This window comes from Epinephelus moara, chromosome 16 (assembly GCF_006386435.1).
Source record: "Epinephelus moara isolate mb chromosome 16, YSFRI_EMoa_1.0, whole genome shotgun sequence".
NCBI classification, from domain to species: Eukaryota; Metazoa; Chordata; class Actinopteri; order Perciformes; family Serranidae; genus Epinephelus; species Epinephelus moara.
In genome coordinates, this window is record NC_065521.1 from 18646375 (window position 1) to 18662060 (window position 15686).

At 43.2% G+C, this 15686-nt stretch overlaps 1 protein-coding gene across 2 annotated transcripts in view; it reads left to right on the top strand.

The window, feature by feature from the left end:
• celsr3 (cadherin, EGF LAG seven-pass G-type receptor 3) overlaps positions 1-14098 on the top strand; it is a 143288-nt gene extending 129190 nt beyond the window's left edge. For both annotated transcript variants that reach the window (XM_050066132.1, XM_050066133.1), the window contains 7 exons: positions 639-758; positions 2531-2628; positions 3248-3339; positions 3620-3793; positions 7294-7485; positions 8753-9818; positions 10548-14098. In XM_050066132.1, coding sequence (XP_049922089.1) covers positions 639-758; positions 2531-2628; positions 3248-3339; positions 3620-3793; positions 7294-7485; positions 8753-9818; positions 10548-10575 — 1770 coding nt within the window. In that variant the 3' untranslated portion in view covers positions 10576-14098. The remainder of the gene's footprint in view (positions 1-638; positions 759-2530; positions 2629-3247; positions 3340-3619; positions 3794-7293; positions 7486-8752; positions 9819-10547) is intronic.
• The last annotated feature ends 1588 nt before the right edge of the window (positions 14099-15686 follow it).

Genomic DNA, 15686 nt, shown 5'->3' on the forward strand with positions numbered 1-15686 from the left:
GGTTGTGTTGCTCGAAACTAGCTCTGCGTGGCGTTCGCCACCCTGCGCTGCGCCGGGAAACTAGAGCCCATCATGTTTTCTTTCTTCTTAACATTTTAATGTGAATTATCTCATTAGAAAAGCTGTATGGAAGCGACAACTCAGGCATAACTTTCCCCAGAGCTGTCAAACACACTGCTGCACCCGTAGGGAGACTCTCAGCTATAAAACAAGAGGTCCGTTATCAGCACCTTTCTGTCATCATCTAGCTCTCTTCACTAACCAACAGATACGGTCTCATATGAGCTGAAGCAGAAGAACCTTTCCAACAGCAGTAAGATGTAGACAGCTGAACTCTCTTTTTTCAAGTTTTTCCCTGACATTGGAACCTTGTGCTCTTTTTTTTTTTTTTCTCAACTGATGGAAACGCACCTTCTTGACTTGCTATCTGTTGCCACATTTGTAACATTAGCTTTAAATTCTCTTGAACTTGAAACCCAACGATTATGCAAAATGATCACAGTCAGCTCAGAACATTGCGACAGTATGAACAAATATGTGTATTAGTTTACTCCAGCACTGTTTCAACCTCCATCTGCAAGGATCATACAGATTGGTACCTTAAACTTAAACTGTCTTCCTGCCGATGTCTCTCCCAGGGTCTGTCGGTGATGCTGGTCTTCACTGTATTCAACTCAGAGGTAAAGGAGGCCTGGAGCGTAGCCTGTTTGGGTAAGAAGAGTCCCGGAGAAGACCCACCAAGACCACCACAGAACACTGTGAGTTACTTGTGCACACAGCCTCCAGCTGCTGCAGCTTGTCTCTGCTGAACCTGAAAAGTTTTTATGTCATCTGGTATCTTCATCTGAACTGACTTTACTTTGCGATCATCAATAAAGCACATTTGGAAAATAAAGATGAAACAATATCTTAATAATTCACATGAGATATAATATAATGATGTGAGGGATCGCTGCATGATCCCAAAGCCACTTACAGCATTTATCCTCCTCTACAGTATTCTCATTTTTAGATACACATTCTCACTGTGTCCATTACTAGACCAGCACAAGGGCTCTCCTGCCCTCCATTCCTCCTTCCCTCTGCCCATCCATCCATCTTTGCTGTCCTCCCTCTCTCCGCTCCTTCTGCCTTCAGGGTTTGTCGCTGACCCAGATAAAACAATTTAACGACCAGTGGAGCTGTGCCCGCTCTTTAACCCACTTCTACAAAAGCACTGTGCAGCGCCTATTTAGAGAGAGAGAGAAAGACAGAGTGTGTGTGTGTGTGTGTGTGTGTGTGTGTGTGTGTGTGTGTGTGTAATGATATCCTGCCTTCACATCTTTTCTTCACTTTCTCTTCCATCTTGTGTGTGTTTGTTTTTTAGTTCACAGCTTTCTGCACTCTAACCCCTGTTGTCTTTAGCCTGACTTTAAAATCTCTCATTATCTCTCTGTGCTGCTGCCAGTGTCTGTGTGTGTGTGTGTGTGTGTGTGTGTGTGTGTGTGTGTGTGGGTGTGTGGGGGGGGTATGTGTGAGACTGAAGGTGTGTATGCATGTTCACAGTCCAACATCTCCTTCTAATCCCATCCTCTGTCCAGTGAACTTCATAATTAGCCTGGGCGTGTGTGTGTGTGCATGAGACATGTGTGTTACATGCATGCATGTGTGTGTGTGTGTGTCTGTGTGTAAAAGAGAGAGAGAGAAGGTGTGTAAAGTTTGTATGTTGCTCATTCCACCCTTTTAACCCCCATTTCCTCAGAAGCTCTTCCTATCCATCACTGAACCATCTGGGGCAAAACTACTGCACCTTTCCAAACTATTTTTAGACACAAATGACCACCGTTAGCATCCATTCGCCTATCTGACTCATACTGTGTGATACGTTATTTATGGCTACAGTGCCCTAATACAGTATAGAGAGCTGAAATTGTTCCCCATTTCCTGGCTAGCTTCTGCTCCACTGGCTTAGCCTCCTTTTTATTGTCACTATAATAGCTTCCACGAGTCTCAGGCAGCTACTGTATAGTAAAGTATCATGGGGGTTGTTTTTGAATACCAGCCAAAAAAAAAGATGTCTTGACAAGGCTCTTAAATTTTAAGCACATATTATAGTACTTAGTTCTCATTATCTCATGATGTGGATAGAAAATCTCAGTATCAGAAAGAAGTCCTTTATGCAAAAATAAATTATGAAACAGAGGTGAGAGGAGCGCGAAGCAGCCCGTAATGAGGGTGGGATTTCAACACTTGATACAGTGCAGTATGTGGTGTGAGTACAGCCGATTCATGTTCAAAAAGGCATCATGAGGGAGGAAATTTGTTTTTTATTTCTCATTAAAAAAGATAAAGGGCTATCAATTGCACCGCTCAGGGTAATCATATCATATCGTGTCGTTTTGTAGTGGTTTCTGATGAAAATTAGCTCCTTAGCTAACTCTGGCAACTTAAATGCTGATTAATGTGCATTGTCCCTGGTAAACAAATAAATAAATAAATGTTGGTTGATGTAACTGTCTTAACCTTATTGTGTGTGTGTGTGTGTGTTCAGGCTCAGAACCCCTATCACAATGCATCTCTGTTGGAGCAGAGCGGGCTGCACCGCATCACTCTGGGAACCTCCACCATCTCCTCTGTCAGCTCCGCCAGGTATATAAACACACAAAACTTCACAGACACATCATGTGCATACACACACACACACACACATCACAACAAACTAGAAGTAAATTTGGAGGGAAAACTTCCACACCGTGGCTGGTAGAGAAGATTAAGACTTGCCTCTATAGTTGGATAGCAAGTGGTAATACCGTACACACGCAATATGATGTAGAAATGATGAATTATCGGTCAGATACTAAGACTTATTCAGGTTTGATTGATTCTCAGTGAATCTTTGACTTGGGATAAATTTGCCTCAGGGAGGAATTCCCTCACTGACAAAACCCCTGCTGTGCATTTTGTGGGTCAGTGGGGTAAAGATGAAGAAGATGGGATGGAACAGTGTAGTGTAGTGTATATAGAGCAACACTAATGTACTCTGAATGTTGCTGTTGTGTCTTTATGACTCAGTGATTGTCATGTGTGTATGTACAGTACATACTGTGTGTGTGTGTGTGTGTGTGTGTGTGTGTGTGTGTGTGTGTGTGTGGATGCTTTCTATTTCTAATCTTTATCAGCCTGTGTAACTGCATATACAGTATACTGTTTTTATGTTTGTGTTTGTGTATGTGTGTGTGTCCTCACTTCTCTGCTTTTCCCCTGTCAGAGAAAATCTGTTGGCCCGTCAGACTCTGGAACAAAACATCGTCCACACCGGAGCGACAGACCTGGATGTAGCCATGTTCCACAGAGATGGAGGTAAACACACAAACATGACCACTGAAACAAACACACATTTTTGACGAGCAGTAGTGACACATTCTTCATTTCTTCACCCTGTTGCTCTCCTTTTCTTTCCTTTCTGATCACTCTCTCTCTCTGTCCATGTCAATTTCGTCAAGGATTTAGCTCTCATCACAGTGGAGAATAACAACCTGTCAAACTGTCTTTCCGTCCTCTTTATTCTTTTCCTCCTTCCCTCTTCTCACTTGTTTCCTCTCTGCCTCCTTCTCTCCATCTTCTCCCTCCTCTCTCCCAGGTGAAGATTCGGACTCAGATTCCGACCTCTCCATGGAGGAGGAGCGCAGTCTCTCCATCCCTTCCTCTGAGAGCGAGGACAACGTCCGACTTCGTGGACGCATCCAGCGGCGGTTCAAACGCTCCAATCACAGCGAGCGTCTGCTCACAGAGCCCACCCACAACGGCACCAAAGGTAGACATGCACTTCAGTGATTTTCGAATGATTTATATAAACTTTTTATTGCTTTTTTAAGCATTACTTGTCACAGTTAAAAACCCAGTAACCTTTAGGTGTCTTGCTCAGGGGTACTTCATTTATTGATTGAGTTAATTAGCGAACTGACGATTGTTTGGAAGATAGGTTTTTGGTGTAGACTGTAACAATAATGGACGTAGCTATTGTGACATCACCCATTGGTTTGTGGGCTCCCGTTTTGAAGCCTCAAGTTCGGCCTTTTGGCCGTCACCATCTTGGATTTTTGGAGCCAGAAGTGACCATATTTTTGGCGAGAGGGTGACACTGTGGAAGAGCGAGGGGTGGATCTGATTTACAGACTGCGGCAACACCTTAAAGAAAGCCTGTCACTCAAGCCGCACCACCCTTAAATATGTGTATGTTTAAGCCTTAGTAAAATGTAAACAAGTGAGTTGTAAAAGATTTCACCCACTGAACAGTTTTCATGAAGAAGGAAATGAGCTATAAAGACCAAGACCATTTTTTGTACCAGGCTGTAAACATGTTTATTTCTGCTGTAAAGTGGGGCACTTTGCCATAGGGGTCCATGGGGATTGACTGGCTTCTGGAGGCAGCCTTAAGTGCCCATTAGGGCAGCTGCAGCTTTTGGCACTTCTGTGTTGGCTTTATTTTTCAGTGCTGGAGGTTGCCGCTTGGTTTTTGGTGGAGTGTTCCTCTCATTTAATTCAGGCCCGCATCCATTCATCATCTGTACCCACTTAACCTGTGCAGAGTCATAGAAGCTGGAGTGTATCTCAACTCAGTCTATCACTGGGATAACATCTTCAGGCAATTAAGAGTCTCCAGTTGACCAGACCTGAACGTCTATGGTCAGTGGGATGAAACCCACACAAGTACATAGTTAAGATGGGCATTTTAAGTAATTTCCACATTCCACATCGAGTGGTCAAGTGAGTTTTATTTATATAGCGCCAAATCAAAGACTGTATATAAAGATGGATGACGAGACAGCTTCCCAACAGTGAAGCAAAATCATCTTGGTCGCCCCATGGTGGCTGGCTACATATTGACAGATATGGAACATGTCAAATACATTTTCCCAAAGATTGTTTCTGTCATTTTATGTATTACTTAACAAAAAATTAAAATGAAAATGGACACTTGATGTATGTTGAAGTGTTCATTTTCCTGAAAAGTTTTTTAATTAGTTATAAAATGCTGTAAAGACAGGATTTGATGTCATGATCGACAGCCGTGTGTGCCAATTTGTGTGCTCTTGATCAATGGCGCTGCTTGCCATTGGTTGGATGGGTGTATGGGCGGGAATTCAATACTGTACTGCGCAGACTCTGGCTCCAAGTGACGTCACCAGCACAAGATGGTGGTCGTATCCAGGATATTTTGGCTTCAGTTTTGTGCAGTGAGAGGAAGTGGATATACGTTGTCCATCTTTATAAGCAGTTTATGCGCCAAATCATTACAAAGTCTCGGAAATTTTTTGTATAGAAGAAGTCCGGACCATACTCGACCATGTACTCGAAAAAAAAATCTCACATAAGAATAGGGTCCAAAATAAACACTCACGTGAAAATGTGGGAAAGTGTTAGCATTAACCTAGCTTTCTTCACTGCACAGTTTGTGGAGATTAGCTATGATACGCAAGTTTAACTGTATATACAGCACATTTATGTAGTGCATTTTGCCAAAATACTTCCAAACATCACTTTAATGCCTGGCCCCCCGTCTGTCTGTAACATTAGAGTAAGTCATGTCTGCAGATCTGTAACTTTTGCAATATGAATCTGTGCAGATATTTATAGATAGAAGTTACATCACCGCGTCCATCCAAAAATGTAAACTTTTAATATAGAGCAGGGTAAACATAAGTTTGTATCTATTATATTTTTAGGGATATTTTTACAAAGCAAAAAAATGTGGTTAGGAATACGAATCAGGAATCTCAATACAAACCAATACTGATGTCCAAATTGAGTACTTGAGTACTCATGCCCATCCCTAGTATGGAGTGAGAACAGACAGCCCCCTGCCAGCCAGTGTGGTCAAACAATTTCCGTCCCTGCTGTAGAAATAAGTCCAATCTTTAATGTCAGATATGTCGAAACATACCACACGTGTAGGCACAAAAACACACACATACAACAAGAGAAAATGTCAGCACCAGTCGTCACAAATCAATACCCTCTTTCTTCTGACACACATGAAAAGATATCATGCATAATATATGAGTTTATGCACTTCAAAGAATGTGATATAAATGTCATGCATATAGAGTGCTCTGTGAAATGTTTCACTGTGAGGAAAAGGCCAGACATTTGCAAATCTATAAATCCACATAAGTAATCAATCCTTAGCTTAATAAGCCGTATGGATCCCATGAACTCTATTCAGGGTAAAACATGGAGCAAAGCTGTCAGTTGAATGGAGGAGGACAGGATCCAGATGGCCAGTACAGTCCAATCAATTCATCAGTGCAGTCAAACTGAAGAGCCAGAGCAGCGCTGAGGGATCTGGGCTTTTTACTGAAAGGTCACTGTGTGAAGATGGCGGCCTATTCGTTGTGACAAAGCATTAAACCCCTCATCGATTCAGTAGAGCCGCAGACTGGCCAGTGTGAGAGGGCTGAGTGCATAACTGAGTCAGTGTTAAATGGACAGCTGGAAAAGACAAAAAACAATAAATGGATTGTTCTAATCTTTTGTTACTGTATTATTCAAAAGCATGGTACAGAGAATAAAAAAGGCTCACTGTCTCCAGCACTAAGAACAATTTTGATTTTGATTGAATGAAATATTAAAAGATTCACTGTTAATGGAAGGAATCTTCAGTTACAGCCCTTATGACACCACAGTTTGACAAAATGTGGGGGACGTAACACTTTGTAGTGGGATTTGTGAGTGACCTAAAGGGTAGATGTCATCACACAACAAACATGTTGAATGGCTGCAAAGGGAACTCCACCAATGTGTGGGAAGACAACTGTGTTTTACACATTATAGAATGAATTCTGCCTGCTCATAGGTCATTTGCAGGAGTATGATATAGATCAGTATGTCACTTTTAATTAGTCCTGGCTGTTATTTCAGTATGAACATATGCTATTTGTCTGCAGACACCTGCTATTTGATACAGACATCTGTTTTTAGTTCATTGGTATGCACTGCACCAACAAAATGAAGCACAATGCTTGAAATTGAAAAAGATGAATATGAGGCAAAAGAACATATTGACAGATTTCACAAATGTTATTAACAGGCTTTAATAGAAATTATTTTCAGTGATGACAGCAATGAAAGTGATTCCGTCTAAATGTCTCCTTTTTCATTTCTTAAAAACTACTTAATAAACTTTTTTTGTTTTATCACAAGACATTAGTCAATAAATTCATGACCTGACATGAGAGCACATACGTGTAAAAAGGTGTAATTTTTTGGGAGAGCAGATTTCATGAGGAAGTGTTTGTTCTCTGTGTGTTACAGACCTGGATGGCAATGACCTTCTGTCGTACTGGCCAGCTTTGGAGTGTGAGACACACAGCCTTCAGAAGTGGGGCTCAGAGCGCCCCCTGGGGGCAGATTACAGCAAGGATGCTGCCAACAACAACCAGCCTGACGCTGCGCTAACCAGTGGGGATGAGAACGGCCTCACCCAGCCGCACAGGCACCGCAAAGGTGAGAGGAACACAAATACATGCAATCTAAGGGCACACTGATGCTGTAGATTCAAGTTTTATGTTCTAATCTTTGTCCTTCATGTATGTATAAAGCACAAAAACATTGCTTATAACTTAAATGTTAATTAACATGGCACATAGGTACTGAATATGAAACATACCTTTATAAAGTTAGATAATAAACATACGCATCAAACACTGTATTTGACATTGATTAACAAATGTACTTGTGCAACAAGACATATGATTGTTACATCTGCATCTTTGCTTGAAAAAAATCAAGTGCAATTGGTTTTTGGCCGCCCCTGTTTGGATATCAGTGTCTGGCCAGGGTAGTAAACATATTGTAGTCTTTATCATATTGTTCAACACAAATCTCTGTCTCACTGATGCAGCCCTGGTCATCAGGATAAAAAATGGGGCATTTTGCCAACACGAAGATGGAGGAGATGTCAGCTGTGTGAGCTGAATCAGAAAAGCATCAATTAAAACACAGCTCAATCACTGAGACCTTATCTGCTGTATGTGCAGTTTGTCTGCTGTACACTTTATTATTTCGATACACTCTCCATGTGACCTAGCAGTGATGTGAAGTGGACACACATGTCATAGCATTTAATCAGATCTTATTTGTTTTACCTCGACAACTCATGCGTATATTCGTAATCTGACTTTTAGTGTTGTTGGGATGCACAAAGAGGAGCAGGTCTGTCGTAAGTCAGAGTCAGAATATACAGTAATGGTCCACATACCATGATTTACACTTTAGTCACCTCATGTTTGTTTCATGCAGAAGGGCTAGAATCAGCTGAATGGCCCTCATGCATATAGAATGAGTTACACAACAGTGTGAAGCCTGCAACTTCCGTTAAGGTGTAAATCTGTCCCTAAAAGCATGCGTAACACTTTTACATGTACCGAACAGTTTGTACACTAAGAATACATACATATAAGATAAGTATATGCACACATACACCCGTAGGTGCACCACACATGCGAAGACTCAGAGTGAGTGAGTAAGACATGCAGGCAAAGTTGGAAATCACTCATGTTGCCTGGAAGCATGGGTGACATTTTAGTCAGCCTATTAATAGACGAAGCACATGAACACACACTTCTTCCTGTGACTTCCTTTTTTTATCCCCCGCTTTGCGTCATCACACTTCTTCAACCTCCTGCTTTTCTGCACTCATCTTCAGCCCGCTGCACTTTTACACCCGTCTCCCCCTTTAATGGACTCTCATGTTCTTATTTTCTTCTCGCAGGTATCCTGAAGAATCGTCTCGGCTGTCCCCCAGCACTTCAGGGACTTTCCACCATGGGCCGGGTCCCGAGTGAGCTCAACTGGTACCGAACTTCTACTCTGGGTCACAGGGGGGTTCCTGCAGCCTCGTACGGTCGCATGTACTCTGCCACAGCCGGCGCTGGTGGAGGGTCTGGCTCTCTGTCTCAACCAGCCTCCCGCTACTCCTCAAGGGAACACCTGGATTCGCTGTCCCGGAGGCAGCTGTCCAGGGATCCGCTAGGGAGACAGACGGTAGGGGGGTCGAGGGACCGGTTGGACTCACGGGGTTCCAGGGACAACCTGGATCTCTTGCCCAGGAGGAGGGAGCTGGGGCTGGGGCAGGGAGCAGGGCTAGGGGGCCTGGGGCTGGATCACCAGCGAGTCTCATCATCCAGGGAAAACTTGACAGGATCCAGAGACAGACTGGACAACCACCACACAGGTAGCGTCCATGCCTCGAGGGAGGACTTGAGCGGAAATGGAGGAGCGGTCGGAGCAGGAGTGGAGGGATACCTCAGTGGATCGAGGTCGCAGCTGAACTCGCTAACTCGGCGGCAGGCCTCATCCCGGGAGCACCTAGGGGGTGCGATGATGAGCAGTAGGTCTAGGGAGCAGCTGGAGACCAATGGGGGCGGAGCTCAGGCTCAGCCATGTCGGGAGTGGCTCCGCACTTTGCCTCCCCGCCAGCCCTCACACCCCGACCAGCCTCCTTCCTCCTCCCCTCCTCCCCCGATCTCTGAGGAGCCCCAGCAAGAGCAGCACCCAGCTCACGTCAGAGGACGACTGGACTCCGCACCTCCATGTAGGTACCCCAGTCAGACTGTCCCCCAGGGCGCAGGTTCAAATCCAAACCCTCTGGGTCGACAGCCGTCCAGTGAACACCTGGATATTCTGTCATCCATCCTGGCATCCTTCAATTCCTCAGTCCTCACTCCTCCTCCCGCTGCCTCTAACCCTGGGCCTAATGGCTCCGCCCATGGACCCTCCCCCTCCCCGCCCCAGTCAGCCACCTCCCACAGCATATCTGAAGTCTCCCCCGACTCCGAGTAAGTCCTTCTGTGTTAATGGATCTGCCTCGATGAACCCTCTCCTCCTGTCCCTTTTCTATTTTACATCTTCTGTTTGGTCTTTAAAGGGATAGTTTGGATTTTGAACTGGGGTTGCATGAGGTACTTATCCATCATCAGTGTGTTACCAGCAGTAGTACCCTCATCCATAGCAGTACATTACTTATTTTCCGTGGCAGTACTCCAGGCCTGCTTCTCCAAACTGGAGGCATGCCGACTGACATCTACTGTTTGTAATACACTGACTATGGATAAGTACCTCATACAACCCCACTTCAAAAATTCCAAACTATCCCTGTTACTTCTCACTGTCTTTGATTCTCTGCAAACACACCTTTTCACTTTACTTTCTTGCCTCTCTGTTTTCTCTCCCCTGCCTGAGTTCATCTTCCTCAGCAGCTCCACTGGGATCATGTCCACTCTTCAACTCTTCTCTTCACCTCTCTTGTTGTTCCCTTCCTGTCTTTGCCATCTTTTTATCTCAAACTTACTTAGCTCCCTCTGTTCCACTTCCTACTTTTCAGCTTCTTTTTCTTCCTGTCCCTTGTGTCAGTTTGGTTCTGTCTCTCCCCTCTTTCTGTCCTTTTGCCACCGACAGCTCATCTCTGTTTTGCTCCTGTATTTACTGTATGTTGTCATGATTAGTAGAGAAGTAGAGAAGTTGTTGCGTGAATGTATTGATGACTCATTTTCTCTTCTTCACCTCAGAGCCAACAGAAGTGAAGGACAGTCTTGATGACAGCCTCCATATCCCTTTATGCATAGCGACAGTGCTTTGAACACCAGGGACAAATTCAAAGGTCCTGGATGGTCCTGAACCACAGGGGCACACTGGGACATCGGAGGACTAGAAACAAACTTGGGACAGAGGAAACAGAGTTGGAAACAAAGTAAGACAGAGAGAGCGTCTATGAGGATAAAAGAGGACGCTCGTGGGCGGTGTGTACTGTATAAATTAGGTTTTTCAAAGTCCCTGCGCCTACAGTGATCTTTGACATTTCTTCGGACGCTGAGTCAACCACCTCTACTACCTAAAAACTGTTAAAGACAAAACCACAAACTCAGATTTCAAACGCAAGTCAGCTCGACCCAGACAACATCCGTCTTAAAGAAGAAAAAAAAATACTGTAAATAACATTTTTATACATTTTGTATCTTTTTCATTGGAGATGAAGAAGAAATCTCTTGTGATGTTTTTTTGTTTTTTGTTTTTTTTTTAAACGATTGTGTCCGTGTGAGGTTGTGACTGAGGTTGGTGCGAGTGCAGTCTTGTTCGTTGCTGAGGGAGACGTTTCCCCGATAAAGAAAAAAAAAAATCCCTAAATTTCTCCCTGAAAACAATTTCCTCAGAAACTTTTCCTCACACTCATCAACTCTGTATAGCGACAGGGGTCCGGCAATAGTATCTGATGAGATTATCGAAACCGCAACATGCGGTTGAAGGGAAAATATCAAAGTAGCGAGAAGTGATTGTAAATAAAGGGAGGGATTATTATAAGAAGAGATTTGATGGAAGATGATTGTGAAGAGAAAGGTAGCCAACGTTAAGCTAAAACACCACGTGAAGGTTCAGAGTTGGTGGTTCAACTGTTAAAGCTCAGTCGCGAGTGTCAAAGTATCAGCTCTTTGAGGAGATTGTGCTGTGTTGTGATCCACTGTATATGAATGTGACCTTGTCATCTGTCTGTGTATCCTTGTGCCTGGTGCTGTCTGAACCAGACCATATCAGTCATCATTGATATTCTGGAGGCCTGGCACGTGAAGGTGGATAACTGTCTGCTTCTCTGTATGAGGCTGTATCATGTAACAACCATTTAAAGCCCCTCAAGGTATTTTGCTCTTTGATGCATCACAACTCAGCCTGCCTCAAGAGACGCCACAGGAGCGGCCGAATTTCTCCGGCAGCATCCAGGAGACTCGTTTATAAAAGCTTCTCATGCAGAAGTTCTGTGCAAATCCAAGCCAAAGGGACATTGCTTAAAATCAGTACCGTGCATTGTTGTTCTCCAGTTTTATGTGATGAAGATGACTCTAGATGTGATTCACAGTTCTGTTTTTTTTTGTTGTTTTTTTTTAATGATTGTACCATGGAAAGAAAGCTAAATTGAAAAATGGTCTTTATTAACGAGGCCCTAGGTCTGCGCTACAACATAACCCACTGTGGTTGTTTTTTTATTTGGCTGCATACTGATTAAGCAAGTGGATTTTGGTTTGGCATGTAGGAGGAGAGGAGATCAGAGGAAAGACGTTATGAGTCACATCTCTGTGCGCTCAGATATTTGTTTATAGACCTGCAGTACATATCCAGCATGGTATCTACCAGAATATATTAGCTCATGTCTGCAGCCTATGATGCCCATGCCAGATTTTTTTTTCTTGCTTGGCTGAACACAGTTGCTGGGAAATCACTTCAGAACATCCTTTATATGTGAGAAATGCCCCAACTCACAGGCTCGAAAACATCCAACATGATCTGTCATTGATGAAGAGGCTCACACCAGAACACATTTGCTCTCATTGTTTAGACCGCTGTACAAAGATGTCACCTCTCGCAAGATCCGGCGCAGCTTCTGCTGAGGAGAGATGTCAGTTGTGTCAGCGCTAAAAGCCTCTAAGTGGTTTTGAGATGCAGGTCTTTCCATCTGCAGCTGCTACTTTCTCACAGCTGTTTGAGCGAGCGGCGAGCTCAGACCTTTAGGTAACAACACACAGGCATTTGTAAGCAACGGAGACAGGCAGGAAGTCCGCAGCAGCCTTCTGAGGGATTAAGGGATTGTGGCTAACATACTGTAACTGTGTTTTCCTAATGAAAAAAATGCAGCGGCTCATAAAAACTAAAGGCAAAATGAGGTTTTTCGTATTGCCAAAATGTGTTGTCTGCGTGTCCTCGAGCAGAGAGCACTGTGACAGTCAAATAATACTTGTAATAACAATAGAGCAGCAGGAGGATTTAAAAAAACAAGGAGGCTAAAATAGAACACAATGAGCATGAGAACAAATCATGAGGTACAAAACCAGACAAGGTTGGAACAAATTGGGTCAGAAACCATGACTGTGTGCAGAATGTAGCTGCAGGGAGGAGGGCGTGGACGTTAGTCATCGCAGAGAGGACGAAGAAAAATACATTGAATGCAGATAGTGGAAGTAAACACACACACACCTCGCAAGTGCATATCTCCCTGCACTGACCGCTGCTCTGTCACCCTCATGTCACTGGGGTGTGATGAGTGAACCTATTTGTTACAGTAGTATTGCCAAATACGCTCCTGCAGGGGAACACTACCCAGGATTCTGTTAAAGGGGTAGTACACCTAAAAAGATATGTGACTGTCCTCTTCACTCTTTTCATTCACCTGCTCCGTTTATTTATTTTTCTCCACAGATCCGTTTGTTACCTTCAGCTGACAGTACCTTTAACTTGTACAGACATGAGATTTATTTTATTTATCGATAATTTATTGACATTGTATTGATTATTTATGTTGCCATTTTGTACGAGTTCAAAGATGTGGTTATTATTTGTCCAAATGTTTCTGTTTCTTATGATCTGAGTCTCTCACTGTAACAAATTCGCACATGAAGGACAAGAGGAGAGGGGAATGTGAAGATAGAAATGTCTCTGTTAGCAATGTGATGCAGGACACTTTGCTTTCCAGCATTTAATTTGGTTTCTTTATCCGATCATGGGGGTAAAATGTGGAATAATCTGACAAAAAACAAACTATATAGGTGCATTTATCCTCCCCAGGCAGTGTCGACATATCTAAACATATCTAAACTACAAGTTGAATACTGGGTGTAAATAGTGCTGCAGATAAAGTCCCAAATCAAACCTTTGTCCTCCCTCTTCACCATCACAGATCCAAGACTGAAGCTTCACATGCACAACATCAGATCATTAACTGGTGACGTCTGTGAAGTGAAATGACAGAACTCCAGCTTCAGGTTAATCTGGTTGGGACCAATAGGAGCCGCACAGGTGAGGGGAGACAGACACACTGAGAGGAGACTGAAACGTTGTGATGTGCTCTGAAAAAAGGAAAAAAGTGGGGAAGTGACGGAAGGAAAGAGACAGAGTGAGAGGTAGTCGTGGTGAGGAGGAGGAGGAGGGATGGGAGATTGTCTTTGTTAGCTTGTGTGTTCATTATGGGATGCCTTCTATCCCGCCGTCGGCAAGGGGATGGCGGCATGGAAACAGCTGTTCCCCTGTTACCGCGGAAACAAGAGAAATGTTGGACATTAAAAAAATGACTTATTCCTACACGGCTGTTTATATTTATTCTGTGTGTATGTGTGTGTGTGTGTGTGTGTGTTTGGGTGTGTGTGTGTGTGCCGTTTCATATTCATGAGAACAGACATTTTCAGGTGCGAAAAGCTGAGCAGAGGAAACATCCTGACAGAGGGACACGTTTTTCTGGAAGGCTCTCTCCCTGACTTGTTTTGACTCAAAGTATCCTGTCACATTCAGAGGCGTCAGAGATGTTCAGCTGCCACCTTGATTCTTAGAAAAAAAAAACAGAAGCACCCAGCTGAGACAGAACATCACCAGTCCTTGAATAAACCTTAGTAGGCCCTATGAAAATTTAATGTTACAGTTATCGTAGCCAAAAATAGTGGAATGCGCGATATTATCCTGATAATCATTCATCAGAATGTGCTTAAAACTCTTAAACTTGCACTGAAACATAGCAGATCACTTTGCCCTACCTTTTGTCAAAAAATAATTATTTTTATTTCATCACAGAAGGGACACTTTTAGTGAAAGACAATCTTTAAAAGACAATCTTTTCAACTATTTAAATGGCATCACATCTTTTGATATGACATACCATAAAACTTCAATTTGTAGCCCGAGCTATTATATACTTAAATCACTAAAATCAACAGGCCTAAAGATGGGACAGGCCTGTAATTCCTTTCACACAAAAGATTGATAAATACAATCAAATTGTTTATTTGAACCAGTATAAATATTACTTGTATAAATATGAATCATTCATTTGATTTGGCTCCGACCAATGGTGCATCAGGCGGCATGGTGGAACAGTGGTTAGCATTGTCGCCTCACAACAAGAGGGTTCCTGGTTCCAGGGTGGTGGGATCCCTTCTGTGCGGAGTTTGTATGTTCTCCCCATGTCATCGTGGGTTTTCTCCGGGTACTCCAGCTTCCTCCCACAGTCCAAATACATGCAGGTTATTTGGTGACTGTAAATTGTCTGTAGGTCGCCTCTCGCCCGATGTCAGCTGGGATAGGCTCCAGCGACCCCCAAGAGGATGAGTGGTTACAGAAAATGAATAAATGAACGAATGAGAGAGAGTTACAGCACTCTAGGGTCACGGCACCCAGCATACTGACACAACACCACTTTCTCTTTATAAAACAATTCTCACAACTTGGTTTCATTTGAATGAAAAACCGAAAAAGAATGAAAAAACTGAGGACCCTGATGGACTGAAGGAATATGAATGACTTACAGGGTAATTGAAGAATATACACATAATTTGAGGTAGCTAACAAACCACTTTTATACTTATTTAGAACTAAATAATGAACAGCTTGGCAACCAGATCAGGCTTCTAATTGAGACAGGCCTTTATTTATCAAAATGCATAGCCACACTGGTAAGTTAGAGGGACTGGGCAATTAATTGGGACCAGGCTTTTAATTGAAGTTTTACAGTATGCCAATGCTTGATTAAGATCTTTTTGAGTTTTTTGAGGTCAGTGAGTGTGCAGCCTGTTTTTGCAGTCTCTTTATTGTTGGTTGCCAACAGTCTCATCAAGTGCTGCTGGACACAATATTCACCGTTAAACCAATAATGGAATTTCACCACAATCACCTTATTG